At 40.3% G+C, this 27,869-nt stretch overlaps 1 protein-coding gene across 17 annotated transcripts in view; it reads left to right on the top strand.

Annotated features, from left to right (window-relative positions):
* Window positions 1-27,869, top strand: part of ARPP21 (cAMP regulated phosphoprotein 21) — a 142,460-nt gene that overhangs the window by 60,590 nt on the left and 54,001 nt on the right. For 9 of the 17 annotated variants that reach the window (XM_066556767.1, XM_066556784.1, XM_066556721.1 and 6 more), the window contains 5 exons: window positions 4,741-4,849; window positions 6,643-6,744; window positions 13,092-13,129; window positions 15,211-15,270; window positions 17,791-18,023. In XM_066556767.1, coding sequence (XP_066412864.1) covers window positions 4,741-4,849; window positions 6,643-6,744; window positions 13,092-13,129; window positions 15,211-15,270; window positions 17,791-18,023 — 542 coding nt within the window. The remainder of the gene's footprint in view (window positions 1-4,740; window positions 4,850-6,642; window positions 6,745-13,091; window positions 13,130-15,210; window positions 15,271-17,790; window positions 18,024-27,869) is intronic. The other 8 variants (XM_066556792.1, XM_066556809.1, XM_066556817.1 and 5 more) reach the window with 5 other exon arrangements.

The following is a 27,869-nucleotide window of genomic DNA, read 5'->3' as shown; positions in this document are numbered from 1 at the left end:
GCTCAGAGAGTTTTGGGAAGATTTTAATAGTGAACTATTTGGGTGCTGCAGGACACCTACTGAAGCTGGCTACCTGGAGATATGCTGGTGGTACCTACCTGAATGTCATGGTGCTACCTTTCTGGGCAGGATGGAGAGGAGAGGCTGTCTTGGCTGCTCAAAAGGCCTGTGCTTTCTGCGAGATCTGGGAGTGACAAGGGGACTGTGCAGTTCCCTGAGGATCCACTAAGTTACTCTCACGTCCAATCTCTGTCAAACATTTGTAGTGCCTGATCAAAAGCTTTACAGGGAAGGAAGAAATAGTTCTGCATTTTGTTCAGAACCACATTGCCAGAAAGGTGGCTAAGCCACACGACAACTGTTAGGAGATATGAAACAAATTCATATGCAGTTGCATGTGCAGTCTTGTGAAGCTGCATTTTCAAGGCATAGATGTTTTGCTTCCACCCATATCGTCAAGTAATAAAAATTTGAATTATATTATTAGATTTTTTAGGTTATATTAGAGAAAACCAAAACAAAGGAAAAAACACACCAGACGTTACATCTTTTTAGCCTATGTGCTTTCCCTCTCCCTTTATGTTGGTTTCTGAGCCTTTAAGATATAACTGGGTCATATGTTTTGGCTTTCTCAGTAGAGTCTTCAAATTACAAATATCCCATTGATTTAAAAGGTACTTCTCCTTAAACTTCTTTTTCTGGAGTTGTAGTAGGCTTTGAGATTCTCAAGTGATACATGAATTCCATGGGGGATAGATTAAATACTGCATGGGCTGAATGAAATCCTGTCTTACAGGTAGATAGCACTGCTTGTATAAAAACATTTGCATATCTTTTGTCTTGCACATGGCTCTTACCAAGTAGATGGGTGTACTATTATCCATGGTCAACCCACCTGTATAGTACAGATATTGTAGGTTGTTTTGTATGTGATTCATAATTTTTTTTTGAAGACCCCTAAACAGTGATGAGTAGTTGAGTTAGTGATGATGCCTTCTGAAGTTTTCCATGTCTCTTCAAAAAGGCTGTGCAAGTCCCATTTTTAAAATTACACAATGTTTTGTTTTTTAGGATTTGATGACAAAATTTAGGTATCCAGTGTGGTAGTAGCGAAGAAGTTCCTGATTTTTTTATGGGTTGGTAGTAATAATAATAATAATTGTAAACCTTGCTTTGATGTCAGTAGGAACTTAGTTCATGCCATACTAAAAATAATCTTGATAAATTCACTCCCTTAAATGCATGAACACAATCTGATAAATTGTGCTGACTACTAGTGGCAGTATCAGCCAAAAAAGCTCAGAAGAGTAAATAGGTTGTTATTAATTTAGGACTCATTTTAATTCACTTCATCTGCTGTATTATTGTAATTATATACTGTATGACACTATACTACATCTTACACAAAATTGTGCATTATTTTCCTTGTTTTTAAGCAGTTGATTCACCTGCAAATTCATAAATTAATGTAACAGATTTCCCTAGAATAACCACAATGTCTCTGGTTCCTTACAGCAAATGCATTATGCTGTTACAGGGAACTTTGTAGCTGGGAATGTGGAGTTAACACTGGCTTCCATCCATGGAACAGACCAAAACCATTTCAAAGTCACCCTATTCTCTACCCAAGTGATTCAGAGCATTTGGTTTCACTTCTTGGTTTTAAACAGTGTTTGCCATCTGTATCCTACTAATAATTTATTTGTACAATAGATGTTGAAAAAGCAAATGCAGTAGACAGTATTAAAGAGAAAAACAAGCACATGTGTGAATATCTTCTTTAAAATAGTCTATGTTTCTTTCTACTGATGATTTTCAGTGTTTGAGGGAGGCCTGCAGGTTGGTATGCCTGAAGACACTTGCTGGTATGATATCCTAGATCTCACATGACAGTCTTCCCTCAGACTTTGCATCCCTATGAACTGAGCTATTGTATTTGCTGGGAATGCCCGACAAGGGCAGGAATGATGAATCTGACTCCATGTTCTCAGAAGGCTAATTTATTACTTTATAATATTATATTATATATTAAAGAATACTATACTAAACTAAAGAATACAGAAAAGATACTTCTTAAATGCTAAAAAGATAATAATGAAAACTCATGACTCTTTCCAGAGTCTTGACACAGCTTGGCCCTGATTCACCAAAGAGCCAAAACAAGTCACATGAAACCAATGAAACAATCACCTGTGGGTAAACAATCTCCAAACACATTCCACATGAGCAAACAGAGGAGAAGCAAATGAGATAAGAATTGTTTTCCTTTTCTCTGAGGCTTCTCAGCTTCCCAGGAGAAAAATCCTGGGTGAAGGGATTTTTGGAGAGAATGTGAATGCCACACTGAGCTGGTCATGCTCTTTGCAACCTTGCTGGTAGCAGTGGCCCAGAGCTGCAGAAGTGGCTGAGTGGGGTGGACCTTCTCATGGTGCTGAAGGTACCCTGGTGCTCCAGAGTGCTCTGCACATTTGCCGAGTCTCTCTGCTCATGCAAATTTCTTTTCATGACTGGAGATTGATCACCTCCCGGGCTTGTAGGTTAATTTTATTAGCAGGCACACACAGAATGATGAATTTTGACTTGTGGTTTGATCTTATGTTTTTCTGTTATGAAAAACAGAAACATTTTATAAATAGTAAATGAAGTGAAAATGGGATTTAAAATTTAAAATAATGCTATGAAATATGAAAAGAATGTTATTGCTTAAATAAGTTAGTAATTGGAAGAGACTTTTTTTCAAAATTTTTTCAAGCTTTTTTCTCTGATTTTTTTCTAATGACTTTTTCTCTGAATTTTAAAATCTAATTAATTTCTTTTTCTTTGCAAATGGTTTATTAGATATTCAGTTGAGAGTTTACAGCTCTAAATTTTACACTGATGGTACAACTGCAGAAATTTTGTTTGTGCTTTAGGATGTAAAACCAGAAAAATAACAATTGTCAGATAGTCCTGTCAAAGCACAATATTTGAGTGAAGGAATCTTCATTTCTGGTTGCACAGGCATAACGCTTATTAATGGGAGTAAAGGGAGAACAACCCACCTAGCAATCCACTAATGGGGCTTTGTAGCCTTTCTGTTTATGAAGAAACATAATGAATGACTCATTAGATTATGAAACCACTATGCAGAGAGCCATGGTCCTCTGGGCTTTTCCTAAAGAAGGCTAGGAGGGCATCCAGAGGATCTAGTGACTTGGGCCCTATAGCTATGGGTGGTGGTCAGAGGTTTCTTGAACTGTCAAAATCTGTGGAAATTGGGATTTGTTGCTTTCCGTGTTTTGTTGCTTTGTCACAAAAATGGCAAATTGTGGGCAGATGTGGAAGTGCTTAAAATTCATAAAGAAAGAGAGGCAGGATTGCTGGTGTGCCTTGCTATTGAATTTCTTACAGTTTATTACAAATGTTTCCTGTATATCTGACAATGAATTGTTACGGACTGCAATTATGGCGTGAATGTGTGCTGTATTTTGATTTGAAATCCATAACACTGTAACAACAAAATGGTTGCTGATTTATGCTTCTGGTTTAGTTTTCTGTTTTGAAATAAGATGAAGATGAGAGGTTTTTTTAAAGGTTGTAGAGGACTCTTATTTGCAAAAGCACTTCTTTAAATTCTGCCTTTTGATTTCTTCACCATGGCTTGCGATAATGTCAGCTTCATGTCTTGTTTGTGTAGGTATCTAGACATGAGCATCCCCTACCACCACTGCAGTTGGCAGCTCTTTCAGCACTGAGCACAAGGCTTGTGTTCCCTGACAAATCTCATGGTGTATTGCTGCTTTTAAAACACAGTTTGTGCAGTAATAGCTGCTCAGTCGGGTGATGGCAACATATGAATGTGAGCTCAGTTCTTGAGACCATTGGTCACCGTCTTGATGGGGTTGGGCTTAAGACTCTGCAGGTTTAAACACTGCAGGCTTAAAACAGGCTTAAACACCACTTTGAGAATGGTGCAGGCTGGAGAAGCTACAAGGCATTGTCTGTGACCATCTTGGCCACAAAAGTTGCTTTTTAAAGTTCTCTTTTTGCACAAGGTGGGGTGATATAAGATACTGCTTTTTGCACAAGGTGAGAACATGGAATGGCATCATAACATCTTATAAACCTGAAAGTTTTGAGCCAAAACCCTGAGGTTTGACTTTATAAATAAATAACTAAATAAGTAAACGAGTTTAAATCAGTGAACTAATTGATGCTTTACGATTGTTCTGGAGTATTTTTTCCACTTAGTGTTGATGAGATAAAATTTTGTTTAAGCAAAACATCATCAGTCCCTCCCTTTACCGGTTTTGCTTACCGGGAATGAGGAAACTCTTGGATGACTGGTTTTGGTTTTGTGTTTTTTAAGATTCCTACCAGTTTTTTCCTTGCTTTTCAAGCTCGATAGGCCTCACTAAGCGGCAGTGCTGCCAGAGATCCCAGCTACCGAAGGAAGCAAATTAACATACAGTATGGTAATTTGTTTTCCCTGTCCTTCAGTCACAATGAGGAGAGTCTAAATATTTCAGTGACTGAGACTTTGGATTCCCATTCCTTGCTACACAACAACAACAAAAGCTATTTATAGCAATAACAGTTAGCAGCAATACAGCAGCCTCAGACAGCTATAGGCAGCATCTCACAAATGTTAACTGCTTTTGCACTGAATGCCTCTGTGAAAACAAAGAGCACTGAGAAATAAAGATCAAAGCAAAACCAAAAGAAAGATTTTTTTATTGCTATGTTTTACTTTGCTGGCAGACCAGAGCAAAGGTTTTCTGAACATTTAAAAGATGAAAAAGGTGAAGAATCCCAGAAGCGATTTATCTTGAAGCGAGATAACTCTAGTATTGATAAAGAAGACAATCAGGTTGGTTCTCGGTTCGAGAGTTGCTGAAATTTGTTCTGTTTTTGAAGGTGGGCTGACTGATGTTATTGTTGTTCTTTTGTTGTTGCTCTCCTCCTCCCCTGCCCTCCTGCCCCTCCCCGCCTCCTTTGGCACACGAACCACCGTGGGTGGCTCCGAGCCCCAGCGTGGCCGCTTCAGCCGTGGCAGTGTGTGGGTCTGCATGGGTGGTTTGCTTGGCGCAGGACTTGCTGCATGCCCACAATGGGGGGGGAATGCCAGTGGCTCTGGGCTGCGTGGAAGGCTGTGTCAGTTGCATTCCTCAATGTCTTGCCTAACTCTGGCAGTTGTTACGCTCCCTGTAGCTTCTTTCTTCCGTTGTACCCATTCAGAGTGGGATTTCAGTGTGGACCAGTGATGAACTGATGTAGCCCAAAAAGGAGAGAGGGAAAAAAAAGTGTAAAAAAAAAAAAAGCCCCAAAGATGTGATGGTGAGGCCAGGTTGATTTTTTTTTTTTAACCATCCTAAATTACATTTTGACCAAAAATAAATTAGGTCTGTCTCTTACTTCCCTTCCTCCTCCTGTGCCCTCACCGCCTTTTACTGTCTTTGTAATTTACTTGCTTGTGCATGTACTGTGGCAGACGTTCCCCCCGTGTGTTGCCTGTGCCATAACACTACCTAAACTTAGGTGAGCTTGATGAGTAGGGGAGTGCCAGGGAAACGTGTGTGTTTGTGCTGCCTTTAAAAGCGGATGTTGTGCTGTTTCAATCCAGTGCAAGCTGTGTATGTGGAATAGATTAACAAAAAAAAATCTGAAATGGTTCTGATATGATTTGCTTTTATGAGAAAATTCTCACAGGTAAGAGAACAGCATATGCTCTCTTTGCTAGGGCTATTTTGGTGGAGGAACCAACCAGTGATTCTCTTGTTGCCACTTCCCTTCATGTTTTCAGTAAAGGTCCATTTTTTTTCTTTCCTTTTTTCACCCTTTTTCCTTGAATTTCTTTTGTACATGGCAGCCTTGCCGGTTGTGCTGCATACAAGCTGGCTTTGAAAACAAACCCCAAGCAATTTCAGGGTGTGGTGACTGGGGATCACTCAAAGGAAAGCAGCATGACCTATCCCACCTGGTGCTGGGATGCAGGGGGAGAAGGACCAGTCCTTGAAACCCATTTTTCAATGAAGCATTTCCTGATGGGGCTCATCTCCTCTCCTCCTTCCCATGGCACAGCCATTTCCCACACTGTGGTTTACCAAGAGGCAAAAATGGCCCTTCCTTTTCCAGCCAGACTTCAGTAGAGGGTTCCATACACTGTGAAAATGTTCCATACAATGTAAAACTGTTGTGCTGAATATCTGCGACTTCCTGCACACACAGACTTCGTGGGTTTCTTCTAGGGTTTACAGTTTAGCTCCAGCAGCCTAGTTACCCTCTTTCTTCCTTGATTTCTCAGGTAGCCCACCACTGCCTGCCCTCCTGCTCCTCACAGCTGGTAGGAGAACCAAGAAATATTAGCAGTTGAGAACAATGGCACTTAGACCTGGGGTGAGGACACCCAGTTTTAGGATGGTGGGTCCACAAAAGCTGTGCAGAAAGCCTCATTTTGGCCACCTGCTCGATGAACCCATGTGCAATATCTAACTGGAAATCCTTGAGAGCCAGTCTCACAGGGTTCTTTGTGCAGAAACTACAGCTATCATTTTCGTGCTTCATTTGTTTAAGTGAACATTTATTATTCTCAGCTGACAGTTACTTAATGGCAGTTTTTAACAGCTCAACTTATATAACCCTCCTGGTTTTCTTTCTGCTCAGCAAAACAGAATTCTTCCATTTAGAGATGACAGACGAAGTAAATCAATTGAAGAGAGAGAAGAGGAGTATCAGAGAGTGAGGGAGAGAATATTTGCACAAGATGTGAGTAGTTATTTTAATTGCCTCTTTAGTGCCATACCTTCGCCGGTAGTCAGACAGTTTTGCCCCCCTCCTACAACGACACTGCAGCTGGGCTTGCCCTGTGGAGCTGGAGGTGACAGGGAAAGCAGATTGGCTCAGAGGGTCTCAGAGGAGCTTTAGAGGTGTGGAGGTTGGCTTCTGCAGAGTGAGGCGATGAGAGTTGCAGGGAGAAGGGTAGAGGAGAGATCAGGCCCAGCATGTTGTCTGGGGAGTGCCTATCCTGTTTCTTTGAATGTTCATGTTCACATGGCCTAGGTTTATTTCCTTTTTTCTTCTGCTAGCCAAAGAGCAGTGATTTAAGTGGACACTCAATAATTTCAAATAGCTGTGTTATTTTATTTTTCTTTCAAGGTGGATCAAATCTTTATAAGTGTCCTTCTGCAGAGACTCCCTATGGGTTTTACTTTTTTGGGCCAATGCTTTAATATCAAGACACTGAGAGCAAAAAAAGGGCAGAGGTTAAACATGGAGTTGCATCATTTTTCTGAAATGACTGATTAAAGAACTGTGCTTCTACCATCAGAAAGAGTCAGTCATGCTGTTGATGATTATATTCTGACAGGAATAAAATGAAGCAGACATTAAAATTCTTGCCCTTACCAAAAAATCAGAACTTGCACAACAAGGTATATTGCTAAGGAAAATACTTAAATCTGAAACATCTGTGAACAATACCTGATGTTCCAAAAAAAGAAAAAAGAAAATCACAATTTGCTATAATACTGTACTGATGAGGTAATAAAAGAAAAAAAAAAGAAAAAGTCAGCATTTTAATATTTTATTTCATATCTCAGTGGGAGTTCTGCCATTTAGGAGGAATATGGGAATAAATCCAATTAAAACTATTTTTGAAAATCATATTGGGCAATGTCCTTTTAAATTAAAACTGTTCGCATGTTGCAGGGCTAATAGTACTATTAGGAATTGCACATGTCCAAGCTGGGTTTTTTTGGCAGAATACACTGTATAGTTTTAAGGTGTGTGTTGTCTCACTTGCTTCTTAGTAAATACCTAGCTACATCTAAATGTTTTTAGCTTCACTTTTTCCTGGCTGAGATGATTCCAGTAAAAGTAGAGGCCCTTCAGTTTCTGTTTTGCTTTCAGCATGTTGGCCTGATATAAATATTGCCCCAGGCTATACATGGTAGGATTGCCAAGTTGTTCAAGAGTTGCAAACACCACTTTGCAACAAGTTTCTTATATGAAGTATAGGAGGTTTTGGAGATAGGAGATTACAAAAGAGCTTGTGCAAAACCCAAAAAATCTTTGGGTTTTGATGCAGAATTCAGATGAGGCAAAATGCTAAAAATTACCAAATGGGAAGCTATTTCCAAAATAGTCCAGTTTCTATCACAAGCTGCAGCTAGAAATGCCAGGCTGGGAAAGAGAGGTGGATGGAAAAGTGTGCTGAAAGTGGCTCCATAGTGTATTGCTGCTGTTACCTTTAGATATTTGAGTTCTAAAAACAGGCAAGTGGAGAGCCTCTGAATTGCCCACAGCAGGAGGCTGTTGTGGTTCATTGGGTTGGCATTTTCAAGTGGCAGGACCTAAGTAAAAGTGTGCTTTTTGGCAGACATTTTAAATGGAATTGGGAGGGAGCATTTTTAAAGATCAGCAGTGTTAGATATCTCTCCCTCTCTCTCTCATATCCACTCCTGCGCTCTCTCTCTCTCTGCTATTGCAGGTGTTAGTGAGCATCATAGTGCAGTGAATTTAAGCAAGCTGTATGTTTAATGTCAAAGGCAATCTATGTTTTATCTGAGCTTTTTTGGGTGGAGCATCCTTTGACAGATACAAGGTGTTTTTAGGATGATGCCAGTGGTTGTGGTGGTGGACAATGTATTTTTTCAATTTTAGGAAAGAGAGAAATGGCTTCCTGTTATAGATAGTCACTTACTGCATGTAAGACTGTGAAGTTTTAAGGCCCTCTGCAGTCATTAATTAATCCAATTCTCCCCAGGTTTGTGTGAGGTAGGTACCTAAGCCTTGTTACTCTGCAAATTACAGATACAGAGAGTCAAAGAGGGATTAATCATGTGGTATTTTTATTACCCCTGTACTGTTTACACTGTTGTAGTCAAACCTTTATGAATGCCTTGCTTGTGAATCTTAGCAATTGGATCACTTCTAGTTAGAGTATGCATGAAGAGAGCTTGCATGGGAGGTCTTCAAAGTGCAGCCATGAAGGTCAAGAGTACTGCTCTAGCTTGTTGCATCCAGCAGCACCCCCCCTCTAAAGATGTTTGAGACACCCAAACCCTTTAGATAGCAGCCCAGGAGTCAGAACTTTAAACAAAATTTATAAGGAAAAGGCAGTCGTGTTGCAGGGGCAAAAAATTCCGTGCATGTTTTGAGTGCTGTGAAAAATGTCTTAACCTGAACCCCACATAACAATATAAAGCCTGCCTGTTCTTCCTTTGATCTTGCAGAACTCTAGTGCACCAGACCTCTTCATTTCCAAGTGGGAAGGTTTTAACAAAATAAGTATGTTCATGAGTAATGCCATCGCTATGATAGTCCTTATGATGATTACTCTAGTATTAGTCAGTTTAAATTATACTTTCTGGCAAGTTTTCCATCTGCTGTGTTGGCTATCACAAATTTCAACAAGGAGAGCTGGAAGCTTTAATGACTTCTGTCTCAGCAAGATTGAGAAGCATGTTAGTTTGATATTTTAATAAAAGGATTGGTGAAGAAATAAATAGCTAAAAACATGATCATTCCAGTTCTCTGAAATAAGAGCTGCAAAATGCACCTCAAATTTTTCAGGCTGCTAAAAAAAGTTTAAAAAGTGCAGGCTGACCTCTGTTATGCTCAAAACTATTTTCAAGGGTTTTTTTTTTTAATTGCAAAACTTGTTTTATTGGAAACTTAGTTTTAAAACAATTTGTGAATTTTACAGCCACATACACTGGAGCAGAGGACCTGCACTGTCTGGGTCTTGCAGAGAAGTTCCTTTTCTGAACTGCTTTAGTTGCGTTTGGGAGGTTGAAGAGTTATTGTCCAAGAAGGACGAAGAACAACATACAGGAATAAAAAAACGTTATTTCCCTGTATGTAGAGAATCCCAAATGCTTGCATAAATAATACATGATGTTTGGCTTTGAAGCATGCAGAAAATTGACTGTAAAGACTAGCAATCAAATTACATGGGGGAAATTTAATTCTTCAAGGTTAGTGCAATGTATAACCTCATGAGCCAGAGACATGCTAGGACCATTCAGTGTTCATAAATGCATTCTCTGGGAATCATTCTGTATCCACTGAAAATTGTAGATGTTTTCTTACTTACACAAATGCTAGAATTTCCCATGTGTACACATGGAACTTATTCAAGGAAATACACCATGCTGTTTATTTTCTGTTGTCAACTGTAGCTGCTATTTTTCATCGAGGAAAATAAAGAAGCAGATCCATTAGGTACAGTTGGTCACAATTCCTCTAGTTAAGAAAACTCAGAGAATCTTTATCAGTCTCTGATGGAAGAGAGGAGCAAAAGAAATACCTGTAGATGCGGCTTCAGCCAGTTCTATACCTCTATTGTCAAAAGATTAGGAAGAAGAGGGCTTAAAATTAATAAAAACAAATCAAAGGCACACCTCATTCTGGCCACCATAAACCTGTAGGTACTAAAACTCCTGTACTGGTGTACAGAGACTTTCTTTGTGGCTGAGGATGAAACAAGCATTAGTTGGAAGCCTGAGATCTATCACATCTTGTTAACGGACATGAAAATTATTACCTGATAGTACCCGTTGCAGGATATTGCTGCATGTTAATAGTTATCTCTGTTTGCTAATGTAATTAAAAACAAGAGCAGCAGCTCCCAGTATATCTAGTGCACTGGCAGAACTGATGCACATTTTCCAGCTGAGACTTTAAAAGGTTCTTGGAAATTGGAAAAGGGAAATACTCATTTCATAAATAACAATTAATCGTACAGAGCATCCTAATGGAAATCTTGCACGCAGAGATCTCCAAGGACACTAACTTGTAGATAATCTTATATAATTTTTTTATCTGATAGGTTTGTTGCCAGTCTGTTTAAAGGGTAAACAAGAGCCAAGTGTTCTAAGGATTTTTTTGACAACATCTGTGCTGGGTATTTAAGCTTTCCTGGTGCTTTAAGTGCTATACATCAGGAAGGTGAGTCCTGACCTTGTAGTAGCTAAATTTCTATCCAGAGCTGCTTAGCCACTTGATTTTTAACAGTAAGAATAAAATAATAAAAAAGTGCCTGTCCTCTCTGCCTCTCAGCCTCACACCTGTACTGAATAATAATTTCCAGGGACTGGAAATGTGTTGGCACAGTGTGGGACCGTGCCAATATCATCAACCAAGAAGACAAATTGAATTACTATGGACTCTGTTTAAAGTCAGTAATACACTTGATAGTGGTTCCCATCAAGACACTGAGAAGGAAGCAGACCTTTCTGCTTGCTTGGTAAAATATAAATCCCAGATATTTCTTCTGCTTTATGCCCCCCAGTCTCTTTAAAAACTTTAATAAATTAAAATAAATACAGAAAAGTGCATTACAGGCCCCTTTGCTTTTGTAACTTTGTGGGTACACAGTCCAGTACTCTGGTCAGAGCAAAGGTTTTCCTGTGAGAATATCTGTAATCCTGTGCTTTGCAATGTGACTGCACAGAAGTCAATGCACAGGTGTCCATCATGAAGCTTGAGATGATGACCCCACAGCTGAGGTTGTAGAAGCCCATGGGGTGATATCACTATGCTTTTCTGGGGCTTTTTGTTTCAGCATAGTTAGACTATGCTGAATTCTGCACATTTTTTAATGAAACCTGGTACCTGAGTAAGGTACATAAAATGAGAGAAGACATGGTGTTGTAGTTGTCCAAATGATCCCACTGATTTTAGGTGAAGCAATTTGTACCTTCTCTTAGCCTGAGGTGAAAGCCTAGGTTTGCTGTAGCTGGTGGAAATTTGGTTCCTGGCTATGGAGAACTTGTTTCTGATCTCCTGAGGCTTCATGCTAAGGATAAACATATTGCCCCTGATGCAGCCCAGTGCCTTGCAAATTTAGCAGGAATGCAGGGTGGGAGCTCACCTGGGAAGCCCACAGAACTGTCAGATGTTCCCTAATGTGGGTTCTGAGTGGGTGAATTATGCTCTAATGAGAAACTGTAGTGCCATCTGAGGGATAAATTTCTTCCTTTTGTAGATTGATGGGGCAGCACTAGCTGTGTCAAGGGAAAATTTCGTCCAGGCATCAGCTGGAGCATTAAGAATGAGCAGGGTGTTGCTTCTGGTGTTGGCCAAGACTCTTTTGAGTGGGTCATTAGCTCACCCTTTACAAAACAGAAACATCCAAAATCTGTGCCTATTCCATACTGTTAAAATTTGACACAGTTAATGATGGCATTTTATGATTCTTTGGCCTGAGTCCTGTTGTTACAGAACTAATGGCCATGATCTCTGGTGTCCTCCTTCCTTTAACTGCCTTTTGTTTAAATTCAGTGCAAGTGCTGACTATTCTTTCTTCTGTACCTCATCAAGATATAATCCAGTGACAGCTATGAGGCTTTTTGTGTAGCGAACATGAAATAGGAGGGAAATGAAAAAATCAAAGAGGGGGAATTATTCATGGGAAATTGAGCACAGCTTCATTTCTCTGCATAAAAAATTAAGTAATTCTGAAAGAGATATACACTTGCCTATTGGATTTATTTATTCTGAGCCCTTCACCTTTTTTGGGATCTAAGTCCTCCAGCAGATAGCCTTCTTGCTATGATTGTTTTTAATATTATCATTAAGAAGGTTATTATCATTTTATATCTGTGTTCCCTCTCCAACCGTAAAATGTGAAGTCACACACTATTTCTAAGTACTGCAGCATCTTCTCTCCCTTTGAGGAACTTTGTAAATTCTGCATGCTTTCCTTCTGTTTGTCCTTCCTACCTACAGCTCTGTGCCATCCTGCAGTTTTATTTTGAGGTGGGAGGCCAGACCAGTGGAACCTTATATTATGCAGGAAAAACATTTTTTCCCTTCAAATTGCCAGTATTTTGCACATAGTGCCTTCTTCAGATCTCTTAACTAAGTTTCAGTTTGTTCCCAAACTGAGACACCTTATTGGCAATGTGTTGTAATGCATGGAATTTATTTTACTGGCCTGACCTTATTCTTGACCTTTTTTCCCCCTCTTGTCTTCTGCAAATGCAAATGATGCATGAATTGAAATCCCCTTAAGCCTGAGCAGGGGAGGTAATTCTAAAATCAAGGAAGAAATTGGAACAGCAGAGCATATCTAGAACGTCTGATACAATGCCTTTTTTATTTTTCAGTCAGTTTGCTCCCAGGAAAACCTTTTTGTGGAAAACAGGTAAAAAATAGCTTTATTTTGTGTGTGTGTGCTAAACTTAGCTGTTTCTCTTTTTAATTTTTTTTTGTCTATCTGTAGTTCTATAGTTATTTATCCTAATGTGAAGACTGTTGAGCAAATTTGCAGTCTGTATTATCTGCAGTGGTTTTGTGCTTTAAGAGGGGATAATAGAGCTTGCCTTGCAGTATGGGATCTGAGGAGATAAACTATTACTGCTGCTTTCCTGAGGCTTTTGCATTTCAGTTTAAAAAGCAGATTGTGGGAGAGAGGGTGGGGGGGCACCTAAGCTTTCATTTCAAGTGACCATTGTATCTCTGGAGTGCCCTTAGTATTTAACTAATTGATCTTTAAAAAGCACTCTAGCAGTGGCTGAATGACAGTATTTATGAAACACCAGGCTTGGGTGTCTGTTGTTTAACCTGCTCTCCCATGGGACTGAGCAGCAGCATTGGCATCACTTGTTGCTTGTGAAGGCTCACAAGTTCCACACAAGTTCCTGCTTTATTGCTGCAGTGTAGTAATGAGTTGGTGATATTTGAGCTCACTATTACTTTGCATTACTGCATGATAGTTCTTGTGAATGTTATTTTTGTTATCCACTCAAACCAAAAGGGAAGAGTAAACTGTGTTTGAAATGTTGAGTATGAAGTGTTGGCTCCATAACAGCCATAAAGTAGCTTAACTGTGTTGAAAAATCTTAAAAATTGTGCACCTTTATGGCAGATAAGGATTTTAACCAAAAGTGGTAATTTAATTGGTGAGTGTTTGAACAGTTCTGACCCAAGTCTGTCCTGCACAGGTTTAAAAACTATTTATCACCCCCCATTGAATAAGGGGAGGCTCTCTCTCACAGTATTTTATTCCCTGTCCATCCTTACATCTGTCAGATGCATTTATGGGTGAAGCTGTTCCCATAGAAAATGACTCCACAGTAATGGTACAAACCAGCTTTTCCAATGGACACTTCTGTAAGTGGAATGGAATGAGGGAAGACCCTCAGGAGATCATGGCCACTGTCATCTAACCACCTCATATTCTGAGGGCTGAGGGTATTTCCTCAGCTGCTGCTTCTGTGTTGTGATTATGGAGATATGTTTTATCAAAACAAATCAAAATTCTGACAGAGGGGCCCGTAAAGCCAAAAGCAGATGCTCCCAGGAACCTTTCTTTCCCTCTCGGGGAGATTGGGGCAACAAAGATGACACGGTTGTTGACACTTCCAAGTCAGCATGGAAAGCACTCAGAGGCTGCACTGCCAAGGGTAGGGTGGGTACCTTTATGGGGTAAACCATGAGCTCCATAGCCCAGCCTCCCCTGGTTTATGCATTCAATCCCACACCTGTGTGCAGGAGAATGTGGTCAGTTCTGGTATTTACACATGGTTTGCTGTCCTTGAACCTGGGAGCTGACTGACCAGCCCAGTGTGAGGATGCATACCCAAGTGGGGACCACTAAAAGGCCAGGTTGGGAATTGTACAGCCTGCACTGTTGCTGTCCTGAGGGAGACTTCAGCTATGTTCTGCAGAACACTGCTTTTTCTTGCTGCATGCCCTGCAGCCTTTGATCAGGTGAAGCACTTAAATTTGTACTTAGCTCCCTGCACATGAGCAGTCCTGTTGATTGGCTGTGTTGGAAGTTAGATGTGTGTTTAAGTGCTTTGCCCTTCTTTTTTGTCAAAGGATCTGAGCCTTTCTCTGAGCTGCAAAGACTTCCAAGCGACTTAGCAAGTACTTAAAATTACATACGCAGTATTTTGCTGGCTTGCATTTTTTTATGTTCTTATTAGGTGATATTTTTATGAATTTTCCTTTGGATGGAATGGTTCCTTAGCTTCTGAGAATTACCTTTCTTGGTAACAGGAAATGCTAAATTGGCCCTCAGCCTCACTGGATGATGTTACTTATATTCAGTTGACTGTGTACAGCTATGGGAGAGGGAGGAGGGGGCATTTTTAGCCTTGGTTCTTTAAACTGAATATAGCACAAATTGAAAAATGTATCTAGAAATCAAATAAAACTTTACATATCAGATAAATTTGAATTACCATGTTTTTTAGCATAATCTTTCTTTTCATTTTTCAGTAGGCTGTTGGAAGACAGTAGCATATGCAATGATATGCATAAGAAAAGACAGCTGTTTAGGTTTGTATGAATTTTATTTAATATATATTTCCCAGTGTATCCCACTTGTGATTCTGTCTGTGTCCTTGCCAAGGCACACCTTGACAATTGTGGGTATGTCAGTTTGCTGGTTGGAAGGGAGCATGGAGAACAGAGTCCTGCCCACTCTTGCCATGTTCTCTGAACGAAGAGGTAACAACAGGACCCTTTTCTTTTGGGTAACTGCCTCAGGAACCACATGAGATTTTCATCTGCCTGGCTGCTCAGACTGTGACTGTTTGGGAGACACTGGAGAGGCTCCATTTTTCCTGGAGCATATATGACAAGCACGTTTCATAGACTGGTGCCCAGACTGACCTTTTTTCCTTTTCTTGGTTTGTTAAAAGCTAAAGTAAAAGTGCATTGAGGCAAAAATGATTGAAGCTCCCTTATCTGAAGTATCTGTTTTGAAACTTTTTTCTGTTCACTTTGTTTTCTCAACTCCAATTCCTTCCACACATTCAGATGGATTCCATATCCCAAAGAGCATCCCAGGCCAACAGGAAATCATTAAAATTCAGTCCCTATTTTCATGGAGAGCAGTTCTACCAGTTGACACACTGAATCAGTGGAAGCCTGAATCTGGTGGTGACAGTGTTCTTCTGAGACTTTTAGAAAGGTTGTCTTCCCCCACCATGAGCTCTCACATGTTCAATTCACATCAACCAGGCTCCTTTAAGAGTCAGTCAGCTGCCACAAGTCTTAAGCAGAGGAGGCAGAAGGAATGGATGCTTTCAGAAGTGTGCCCTTCATCTATTGAGGCACATGGACAGCAAGGCAGATATTCACTAGACGTCTGTGTGCATTGGGGTTTGCATAAGTCACTTCAAACCTATATCATTAAATTACATAATTTTTCACTGTGAGGAGAAATAGTTGTGTGAGGAGAAAATTTGATGTGTGGTTGCTGAGTCTGCATGTCATCACAGCAGCCACAGAGGAGATGGAGAAATTGCACCAGATAAGGAGCAGTGTTGGAGCATCTGTTTCTGTGCCCCATGACCACAGGCAGCAGGCACAAAAAAGCTTCCTCCTTGCTTTAGGTTAGCCTTGATGACCTGAGAGTCTTGGATTGAGGATGCAGGACTTAGGAGGTGTCTACACACACACTCTTAATAGCTAATGTCTGAGTTTGGGGAGCTAAAAGAGATTTTTTTGTAACCCAAAGCTACAGATAATGGGGATACAATAGCATTCTGTTTCTCTCCCTCTTTTTCTCTAGCATATAAATAGAAGAGAATTGTTCATTTCTAAGCACAAGAGTACAAAAGAGTCTATAAATAATATACTTTGGGCTTTTTTTCTTTCTGATTAAATCTTAAAGGATGATTTATTTTTAAAATCTTTTTCCTTTTTTTCTGTTGTTGCTTCTGTACTGTTTCTCTTCATGCTTTCCCTTGTGTGGGTCTAGCAAAGGTCAACAGGTTTATACTGCTGATCACATCTGAGAGAGGCTCTGTTACAGGCAAGGAATGCAACAGCCTGATCCCATCTTTGACACGCTGCCTCCTTCATGTCCCAAGTGACACAGCTCAGCAGATTCTCCGAATAAAAAGCAGGAACCAAGTCCACAAGGAAAAATGTGGCCAAAAAAAATTAAATAGATACAGTCCCATCCTTTTGATCTGTAGAAAGAGTTTTGAGCCTGCAAGCTATTATACTGTAAAATACAACAGAGGAGTGGAAAATGTCTATTAAAATCCTTCCAAATACAGTGTTATGAGCACCACTTGGGATAACAGTCGTGGTGCACTAAGCCGTGGTAGGCAGTTTGGTTCTGTCATTTCAGCAGTACAGTGCAAGTAGTTTACCATAAATAAGCCAAATTCTGATCACAGGATTTACTGTTGTGTTATTACTCACAGTACACTGGGTGCTCTGCAACTGTTCAAGGACAGGCAGCCTCTACCCAGGAAATTTCATGATTATTCTGTGCAGAGGGGAAACAAAGTAAACTGACTTGTAGGTGTCTAAGTGAAGCATTAGCAGTGAAGAGATTGGGGTCACACTGAGAGGACACATGTCTAGGCAAGACTTTGGATGGGCTCACAAAGCTGATAATGGCTGGGAGCAAGCTCCTATAGAAATAAGGATATGAGGACAAAGGTAGAGTGCAGGTGAAGTTGGTGACAAAAACATCACAGTGGATGGACAGCAAAGTGAGAAGTGGTGAGGGGCGTGCTGAGGGAAGAAAACAGAATGGGCACAGAAATGCTGCATCAGTGCTGCATAAGACTGCTGTGTCAGCCCCATCTGGTAAAGTGCTTTGAGGGGACATCGAAAAGAGGATGGTGGTAAGTGCCATGCATGTAAAAAGGTTATAGCAGTGTTTACATGCTGAAGGCAGATAAGTATGGGGGTCAAATCCCATTTCACACCTGCTTTTGTAAAGGCAGAGTATCTCCTTTTTCTTTATTTGGGTTGCTGCAGGGTACCTGAAGATAGACTTTGCCTTGACATGGTTTTATTTGTGTATAAATCTTTGTTTCATGATATCTGTAGGGGCAACAGAGACAGCATTGGGAAGACATCTGGCAGTCGACAGAGCAGTACAGAGAACGAATTGAAGTGGACAGACCACCAGAGGCCATGGAGCAGCACAGACTCGGACAGCTCAAATCGAAATTTGAAGCCAGCCATAACAAAGACAGCCAGTTTTGGTGGGATAACCGTCCTGACAAGAGGAGATAGCTCATCAAGCAACAGAAGTACCGGCAAACTGTCTAAAACAGGTAGCTAGTACTGTATTGGGTTCACAGTGCTTCTTGCTGTGTGGTGATAAATGGCTGTGCTGGTGCTTGTCTGAGTATGGTCTGTCACACAATGGTTTGGGTCGGAAGGGACCTTCAGAGACCAGGTAGTCTGACCCTCATGGTTGGTTCCATAGATGGAAAAATACATAAACAGTTGTGTTTCCTGTACAAAGGAAATGTGTATGTCCCTCTGTGGATGCTAGTATGTGGGTACCTGCCTCTGAGTTTTTAGGAATAAAGAAAAAATGCAGTGCATGAGGTTTGCAAATCATAGGAGAGGTAGGCTTTCCCTGGGGTATAATGTGTACACACCATACACGCGTACTGCACTTGTAGCCTGGAAAGGTGGTACTCCTTTCAGAGAAAGCACAGATTTTACCTTTTTATTAATCTTAATATTTATGAGTTGTGAATAATTAAATGTCAGATATCTGAGGAGAAATACAAGAACATTTTGTTGTCATTGCTGAAGTACATGCCATCTGTATTTTGGCGTACAGCCTCTGCCTTGGTGGTGGCAGTTGAGGCCATAGTGGACTCACAGAGGTCCCACAATCTCTCCATTTTCTTGTTTAGTTCCCATTAAACAAAAACATCCTTTAAGGAGACTATGAATCTGGTGGGAATTCTGGATTTATTTGTATTAACTTTACGAGTACATTAACATATAAGTGAGTCACAGGGTCTGGATCTAAGTAATTTCAAGCTATTCCATTAAGCTATTCTATTATACTTTAGGTTGAAAGTGCATAATAAATAACGAGGCCATCAGATGATTCCATCAGATTGGTTCATTTGATACCTATAGTACACGACAAATGGTAATCAATATGTAGCACTTAGTGCTCTTTCAGCTTGAGAGTGTTTTATAGATGGTACTTAATTTACACCCAGTTTATCAAACCTGACTTGGTCAGATTTCACTCCTATCCCCCAAATTTTACAGTAGCTTTTATGTGGTTCGGGATGCTGGGGAATGGAGATTTTAGAATAAATAAATAAAGCCACTGACATAGTAACTACATTTTAGATCTCTGGAGGCTGAACATAATTTAAAGTTTTAGACAATCATAAAGTCACTTGAGTTGAAAAGACCTTTGAGGTCATCAGGTTCAAGCATTAGCATAACATGGTCAAGTGGACCCCTAAGTCATGCTCCCAAGGGTCACACTTACATGTGTTTTAAATACCTCCAGGGATGGTGGCTCAGCCACTTCCCTGGACATTCTGCTAGAATGCTTTACAATTTTTTCACTGAAGAATTTTTTTCCTAGTATCCAGCCTAAACATCCCCTCTAGAAACTTGAGGCCATTACCTCTCATCCTGTCACTTGTTTCCTGGAAGAAGAGAATGACCCTCACCTTGCTACAACCTCTTTTAAAGTAGTTTAGGGAGCAAAAAGAACTCTGAGCCAGTTCTCTCAGCCACCTCTCATCAGACTTGTGCTCCATACCCATCACCAGCTCCATTGCCCTTCTCTGGATGTGCTCCAAGCACCTCAGTGTCCTTCTTGTATTGAGGGATCTAGAACTGAGCACAGGATTTGGGGGGCAGTCTCACCAGTGCTGAGTATAGAGGCACAATCACTGCCCTGGTCCTGCTGGCCACACTATTGCTGATACAGGCCAGGATGTCATTGGCCTTTTCAAGGACTGTGCTGGCTCATATCCATCTGGCTGATGACCAGCACCTTCAGGTTGTTTTCCACTGGCCACTCTTTCCCAAGCCTGTAGCACTGCATAGGGTTGTTGTGACCCAAGGGCAGGATCTTGCACTTTGTCTCATTGAATGACAAAATTAACCTCAACCCATTGCTCCAGCTTGTCCAGATCTTTCTGTAAAGCCTTCTCACCTTCAGCAGATCAACACTCCCTCCCAGCTTGGAATCATCTGCAAACTTCCTGAGAGGATGCATTTGATCCCTTTGTCCAGATTATGGATAAAGACATTAAACAGCACCAGCCCTAGGGAACACCACTTGTGATCAGCTTCCAACTATGTGTAACTCCATTCACCACCACTCTGGACCTGGCCATCAGCCAGGGGGAACTGTGCACCCATCCTGGCGATGAGCAGCTAGATTTTCCAGGAGAGTGCTGTGAAAAACAGTGTTGAAAAATGGCTTTTCTGAAGTCCAGGTAGGCAACAACCATAGCTTTTCCCTCTTCCTCTAAGTGGGTAATCTTGTCATAGGAGACTGGGTTGGTTAAGTAGGACCTGCCTTTAATAAACTCATGCTGGCTGGGCCCTTTTGCCTGGTTGTCCTGTACATGCCACATAATGGCACTAAAGAGGATTTGCTCTGTAAGTTTTCTTACATTGAAGTCATACTGATGGGCCTTTATTTCCCCGCATGCTCCTTGTGGCTTTTCTTGTGGGTGGGTGTCACATTTTCTAGCTTCCACTCAGCTGGGAGATCCCACTGGGACTGCTGATAGGTGATGAAAAGTGGCTCAGTGAGCACTTCCACCCTTTCCCTCGGAACCCTTGGTGGATCCCATAGACTTGTGTGGGTCTAAGTGGTGCAGCACATCACTACCTTTGTCCTTGAATTTTGGGAGCCTTATTCTGCTCCCTGTCTCTGTCTTCTGCTCTGGGGACTGGGTACCCAGAGAACAGGTCTGGATATTACAGACTGAGGCAAAGAAGGCATTAAGTACCTTAGCCTTTTTCTTATCTTTGTGACTGTGTTTCCCCCTCCAACCGATGAAGGATGGAGATCATATTTAGCCTTCCTTTTGTTGCTAATATGTTTATAAAACATTTCTTGTTGTTTTTTACAGCAGTAGCCAGATTAATTTCTAGCTGAGCTTTGGCCTTTCTAATTTTTTACCCTTCATAGCCATTTTTTACCCTGAGCCAGAGTGGCTGTGTTCCATGCTGGCTTGTCTTTTAGCTCATGGTTACAACCTACTCCTGTGCCCGTTCTCCTTCTTGCAGAATGTCCAGTCTTCCTGGACTCATTTGTCTTCAGGACTGCCTCCCAAGGCCAAAATCTCCCTCTGAAAGTCCAAGGTAGCCAATCTGCAGACCCTTCTCCCTATTTCTCTGAGAATTGAAAACTGTCGTTTTTGTGATCACTGTGCCCAATAAAGCCTCCACCCCAAAAGTCCTTTGTTCACAAAAACAGGTCCAGTGGGGTACCTTCCCTAGCTGGATCCCTCACCAGCTGTGCCTGGAAATTATCTTCCACGTACTCCAGGAACCTCTTAGACTGTTTCCTCACTGCAGTGTCCTATTTCCAGCAGTTATCTGGTAAGTCATGTGCAAGAACAAGGGCCAGTGATTGTGAGACTTCTCCTGTCTGCTTATAGAATATTGCATCTGCTTCTTCATCTTGCTTGGGTGCTCTATAACAAACTCCCACCCTGACACCTGCTTTGTTGGAATTTTCTCTGATTTCTACCCATAAACACACAACCCTTTTGTCACCACTGTCAAGCTCTAGACAATCAAAACATTCTCTAACATACAAGGCATATCCCACCATCTGTCCTTCCTTGTGTATGCCTTCAGAGGCATTTCCAGCCATCCACTGCAGCCCTCCCCTTGTGCAAGTCATCCCACCCTGTGATGGTAGCTGTGTCACAGGTATCCTGCAGTGCAGGTACTTCCAGCTCCTGCTGTTTTGTTACCCATGCTGTGTGCATTGCTGTAGATGCCCTTAAATTGAGTTACTGATCCTGCCCCCTTTTTGTGGGAAGAAGCTGTAATTCCTACTGATCATTCTCAGGCACTTCTTTCATTTCTAACACATCAGTAACCTTTGTGTCTTCACTGCCACATGCATCTCCATCCTCTGCCTCCACTGGGATGTCAGACCAAAGAACCTCACTGGCACACCATCCCTTAAACACTGGCATGCTGCATAACATCCCTTTTGCTTTTCAAAAAGTTTAAAGACCTGATAACTCCTCTGCAAAGATACTTTCTCCCCTTTTAACAGACAGGTGTAACCTGTCTAGGCTTGGAGTTCTATAAACCAACCCGTGGTTAAAACCCCCAAAAGTTGTCAATGACACCAGGCTCAGAGTCTGTTCTTAATCTGCTGGCTCTTCCTTCCTCAGTCCCTGCAACTGGAAGGGCAGAGGAGAGCACTACTTTTTCTCCTGATCCCTTAACCAATCATCCCAAGGCCTTGAAGTCTCTTGATTGCCCACAGACTTCTTCTTGGGACTTCATTGCTGCTTAACTGAAAAATCAGTAATTAAGTGAGAGCTGTAAAAAGTTCTCTTTTCACATCTTTAACTCAGGCACCAAGGAGGCAGCAGACAACCCCAAGAAGTGAGTCTAATCAGCATATTGGGTCTTCTGTTCCCTTCAGGAGCGAGTCTCCCCTGACTGTGACCCATCCTTTTTTCTATATGGAAGCAATTTTGATGCAGGGAGCAGTCTGAATTAACCTCCAGCCAAGTGAACCGCCATCCTTGCTGTTTGGTTCCACTTGCAGAGCCTCACATCTGTTATCCCAGGGCCCCTGAGACAGTGAGATAATCACACAGGAGACCTGCCTGCTGTGCTGGGCAAGAGCTTGGTGCCACTGCCCCTTGTCCCTTCATCCCTGTGTTCAGCCAGGTGGAGAGATGACAGAATCCTCCCTATCATGTGTTCTGTCTGCCTATGGGATGTGCCCCAGGAAGGCAAGGTGCAATTTCAGTATGTATGTAGTTCTGAAACTACACTCCAGTGTATTTTTTATTTGAATATAGGCTAAACAGCCCATACAGTGGGGCTTGAATTATGGAATAGAGCATGGTTTCACTTCCAGATTTCTTTCCCTCCCATGAATATTTGAATAGCATCAAAACTGAATTTGACGTGCAAGAATTAAGAAGGCACAGGCTCCTCCTATACTTTTTTTTTTGTATCATTCTTCCTTAAGTAAAGTGCAGGTAAATGTATTTCTCTGCAACATTGTGTTGCAGAAGTGCAGAGCATTTAAAATGGTGTCAGGGAAATCCAGTTTGGAGGAGACATCTAATTTCAAGGGCAATACTTTTAAGAAGCCATTTTAGTGTTAAAATCAAGCATAGTAAAAAGGATGCACTCAGGAAATGTATTAAAGAAGAGACTTGTGAAGCATGCCAATACTTGTAAATGCATCTGCACCCTGTAGACGCCAAACCCCAAATTGCTTCCAAATGAAAGCTCTTATAATACATTTTTAAAACATCAGTGATATTAAAATTCCATGTTCTTTTTTAAATGCTTTGACTTTTTTAAGGAATGCATTTAAACTGGAAAGCTAGCCAAGGCACAAAAAGAATAAAAGAGGAGCAAGATAAAAGGAAGAAGTGGGGAAGAGGAGCAAGACTGGATATCAAAACAAAACTTCAAAGCCAGGACACAAAGTCAAACAGTCAGCCTGAAAAAAGTCATAAGAGCTACTATCCTAATCACTATTTCTGTCCTTCTCTCTAAAATGCTATTGAAGGGCATTAAAGCAGAAAAGAATAACAATTCAAAAAACAATGGGAAAATATGTCTCGATAAAGTGTTTTCCCTTCACCAAAAAAATGCTAAGTGCATTCATACAGTAGTCAATGGGATATTTGCATTTTCTAAGGTGTGTTAGGTATCAAGTGATTCTTGATAGCGAATATTTTGCATACTATCCTCATTACTTTCTACTTTTGCCATAGGCAGCCCTGGTGTTCTGTAGTTCAGTAGACATTTAAAGGTTGATCATGTTTTTATTTTGGGTGATTTAGTTTTGTTTTGCTTTTTCCCCTTGTGTTCACTACAGTAGTTGAAATGGAATTGCAGAGGTGTTGCTACCCATGTTAGACATGCTGCCCTGGTAGCATGCCAGTGTCTGCTAGGCACCAATCTGTCCCAGTTCTCCTACAGAAAGACTTTTCTCTGAAAAGCTTTATGGTTCACAGTAATAAATTTAAATTTTTTTTGTCTTGCATAAAATTTGTATTGAATCAGTGTGAAATCATTAGTTGGTCAAAATGTTCTTCATTGGCTAAATGACGGAAAATATTTATGGTTTCTTCAAATGTGAAAATTATTCTCTCTATATATGGCAGTCATCCAGAAGCATTGTTAAACAGTCTTCCTGAGCATAGGAGTAGTAAAATTTTCAGGGTTTTTACAGAAGGCTCACAGCTGCCTTCAACAGGGTATACAGTGATGCAGTATTAACATTGTAGCCTTTCTGGATCGCTTTTCATATTGTCACCAAAATTAAATGTTCTGCCCCTAACCTGTGATAAATCAGTAATTAATGGTACATAGCAAACAAGCAGAAACTGAAGCTCAGAAAGATGTTAGCTTCCCCTTAGGCTCACAGAGAGATCACAGAACATGCTGTTCTCTGCAGTAGAGTCCAGTAGTGTCAATTAGTCTTAGACTTTATTGTTTTCAGCTGCACAGGAATTGGAGCTTAGCAAAGGAATTATGTTACTTCATTTTTGCAAACTTAACAAAAGGGGCTGTTTGAAACCCATTACATGGTTATCTTATTGGTTCTGATGGTTATTTTCATGCACCTGTTGATCGTTTAGAAAACCCTGTTCTACTGAAAAGCACAGATTGTACAATGCAAATAAAATTTCTTTCTCTGTTATTCTGTAGTTCAGTAGGTACAAAGAGATGTTCTAAGCTATAATTCAATATCAAGTGGGGAGTTAATAATTTAACAAATTTCAATTGGATTGCCTTCCTACTATTTAGGACATCATGCAAAATGTTGGTTTATTTAGCTTTCTAGTAATAGAGTAAAGTTTCCAGGGTTGTCTAAGAGTGGTAAGTGAAATGGTTGTCTCTGTAGGGGCACAATGATGTACATGTTCAGTCTGTAACACCTAAAAAGAGAAAATCTAGCATATCAACTACCACGTTATTGTCACTGACACATTGCAACAGGTTTTAACATCATGAGAAAAGATGTGTTTCAAATATATGTTCTATGTGTATCTACATATCTAGTTAGATAATTGTTGGGAGGCTTAAAAGTAGTAGCTATCGCACCTTTTGCTTCTCCTAATGCATTTTCCATTCAGTGGAATGCACATCTGTCAGAATGTATTTCTTTCCCTCTTAGTTGTAAAAAGCTGGTTGCATTGGGGTATTAGCTGTGTTGATACAGATCTGTAGGGATCATTAGTTTCCTTGGCAGGGCTCCAAGTAATCTGAGACCCAGTCTAATCTCTCCTGTTAGGTGCTCATTGCTACTCCTGTTGGGAAAGGCATTTCAATACATTACTGCAGGCATTTTAATACATTAACCTTCCTTTGCTGTTTGGTTTGTTTGGTTTGTTGTTTAGGTTTTGGGGTTTCTTAAATAAAGTGTCCTGTATATTATATTTTTTCTTTTGAGTTTTGGAACTGGATTTTTCCTTCTTTATAATTTACTTGAATTAGTCATTAGCCTGATGAGTCTTGTAAGTCCAGCAAAAACTCAGAATATTGATGTATGGGCAGCAGGTCACGAGCCAACTGCTTCCAGTCATAATCTTCCCCACTGACTGTGCTGAAGCATCAGTTTTATTTTTAGAAGTGCAGCTTAGAGAGAAATAATCATATTCACATGAGCACGTGCCATTTCATTAAAAGATCACAAAATATATTGTTGTATAGAGAAAGGCAAGTGACTTACAGAAGTAGCAAATAAATATTTCTAATCCAGGAATCTATATCCAAGACAAAAATACTTGCAGTATTCCATTCCAGTTCTATTGTTCCTGAAAATGATGATGGTCTAGAGTAAGCAGTGGATAGATTTGAGAGTGTAGTTGATAAGAAAGGAGAAATTTGCCTTGGACTTGAAAGGTGAGATGAGCAGAGATGTTCAAAGTCATCAGATAGTGAATGCTGATCCAAGGAAAATAGAGCAGGACATGTTGCATCACTCACTTTTGCTTAGAATATTGGAAAATTAATGGTATTTCCATACTCTCCCTCTGCAAACTCTCTAAGCTATTAAGCATTTTTGGTGGTTTTTCTGTCTCTTTTTCTTTACAGCTCTTTGAACTTCTGTATCTCTCAGAATATTTAAAAAATATATTAATGGAAAGTGATGAGAATGTGAAGGTTATTATTATCTCAACTGTGAAACAGCAAGAAAATTATAGAATAATCTAGAAGAACTATCCATCATTACATGCTGAAAAAAGAGGTTAGATTGTGTAATGGGGGCAAAAATCTCATTTAGTCCAAGTTCCTTTCAGAAGTCTTTTGCAAGACATCTTTTAATATGAATCTGAATAAAGTCAGATAGTTTATTTTTTCCCCTTTTTTACAGTACTGAATTCATTATAAAGTGGTTTCCCATTCCAAATTCAGGCAGCGTGAAAACAGCTAATCAGAGCTACAAAGACAAGATTAATTGGTGTTAATTTCCAAATATTAGTGTTGGAATTTACTTGGCTTAATATGTCTAGACTTAAAATGATAGGAAATAAGTTACAATAATGGAACTAAATAAAGTAGATCATTCTTATACGGTATAAATGGGGGGGAAAATTGATACAGCAGTAATTTCTGGAATTTCTTTTTTTCTTTTTTAAATTCAGAAAATTCTTGATATGGTTTTGTGACTTACTTGTGTTATTTCAAAATCACTAACTTGATCTGCTGACATGGGAGAGCAGATCTTGCATCTTTTAAGGCAGACATTTCAAAGCTATCAGCTTGACCTACGTGTGGGGATAGCCTCAAAGTGTTTTCCACTGCTTCCATGCCATGTGATGAGTACACCGGAATTCATTGCAGTCCCCTGGCTTTTATCATTCAGAAGCTGGTGTAGATCAATACATAATTCTGCCATAAGAACAGCAGAAAGGGAGGAAAGAAAAAACCAAAACAATTGAATGTCAGAGCTGCAATCTTCTTTTGTGCTGATAGCGTTTCATTGGAATGGCACAAAAAGCGGAGAGAGTCTGAACTCAGGCTTGGTACTACTCAAACACACCCTTAGAAATAATGAGAGGTTTAAGAAATCTCATCACCATTACCATCTCCAGGCAGCTTCCTGACACGGTGAATTCAAAAGGTGAAGGAAAAGAGGAGAAAGTAAAGAGAGAACTCAACGAAACAACATGAGGTGCATGTAGAAAGGCCAGAGAAATACAGTAAAGGACCTTGTAACTGATGTGGAAGGAAAACTGAACTCCAGCAGTTGCATTTGCAGATGCAAGGAAGATGCCAAATACTACTTGCAGCTTGATGAGGATGGCCTCTAGGAATAACTGCAATTTGTAGAAACACAGGAATCTGAAATTAAATAAAACTATTTGTTCAGGAATAATATTTCTAAATTTCTAATCTCAGTCTGCGAGGAAAGGAAAAAAATAGCAACTAGTACAACTTTGATGTTTTATTGTAAGACTTATTTACTGAAACAAAAAATTCTTTGGAAATCTCTATTACTTTCTTGATTAAATACCAGAGAAGCAGATGTAGGGTCCTACTTATGGCAAATAGTGCACTATTCATAGAGATGACTGTGTCTGTAGTGATTGCTGTATGAACCCAAAGTTTGAAGAAGATGGATAAAAAAATGTGTGTTACATAGCAACCTGCAGTAATCTGTGGAAAAATCCTCTGTTAAGTAACAGGATGGTGGCATGATTTCTTCAGAAGAAACCTCTTCTGCTCTCATTTCTCTAAATATGAGAAAATAAATGAATTTCAAATGCATTTGACTGAAAATGAGTTTGAACCTCTAAGCAGTCCACTACAGGGTCCACCTGCAGTATCCCATATCTGAAAGGATATAATTTGCCTCAAAGAGGTTTGCTAAACTGAAGTCTGAATTCTGCCCTTGCTTTTAGTCTGTACCTGCAGATGAACACTGTGGAGGTTAGATGCATAGACAG

The sequence above is a fragment of the Molothrus aeneus genome, chromosome 1 (genome assembly GCF_037042795.1).
Source record: "Molothrus aeneus isolate 106 chromosome 1, BPBGC_Maene_1.0, whole genome shotgun sequence".
Lineage (NCBI taxonomy): Eukaryota > Metazoa > Chordata > Aves > Passeriformes > Icteridae > Molothrus > Molothrus aeneus.
The sequence above is the reverse complement of the archived record's forward strand: the minus strand, read 5'-3'. Positions and strand labels throughout refer to the sequence as shown.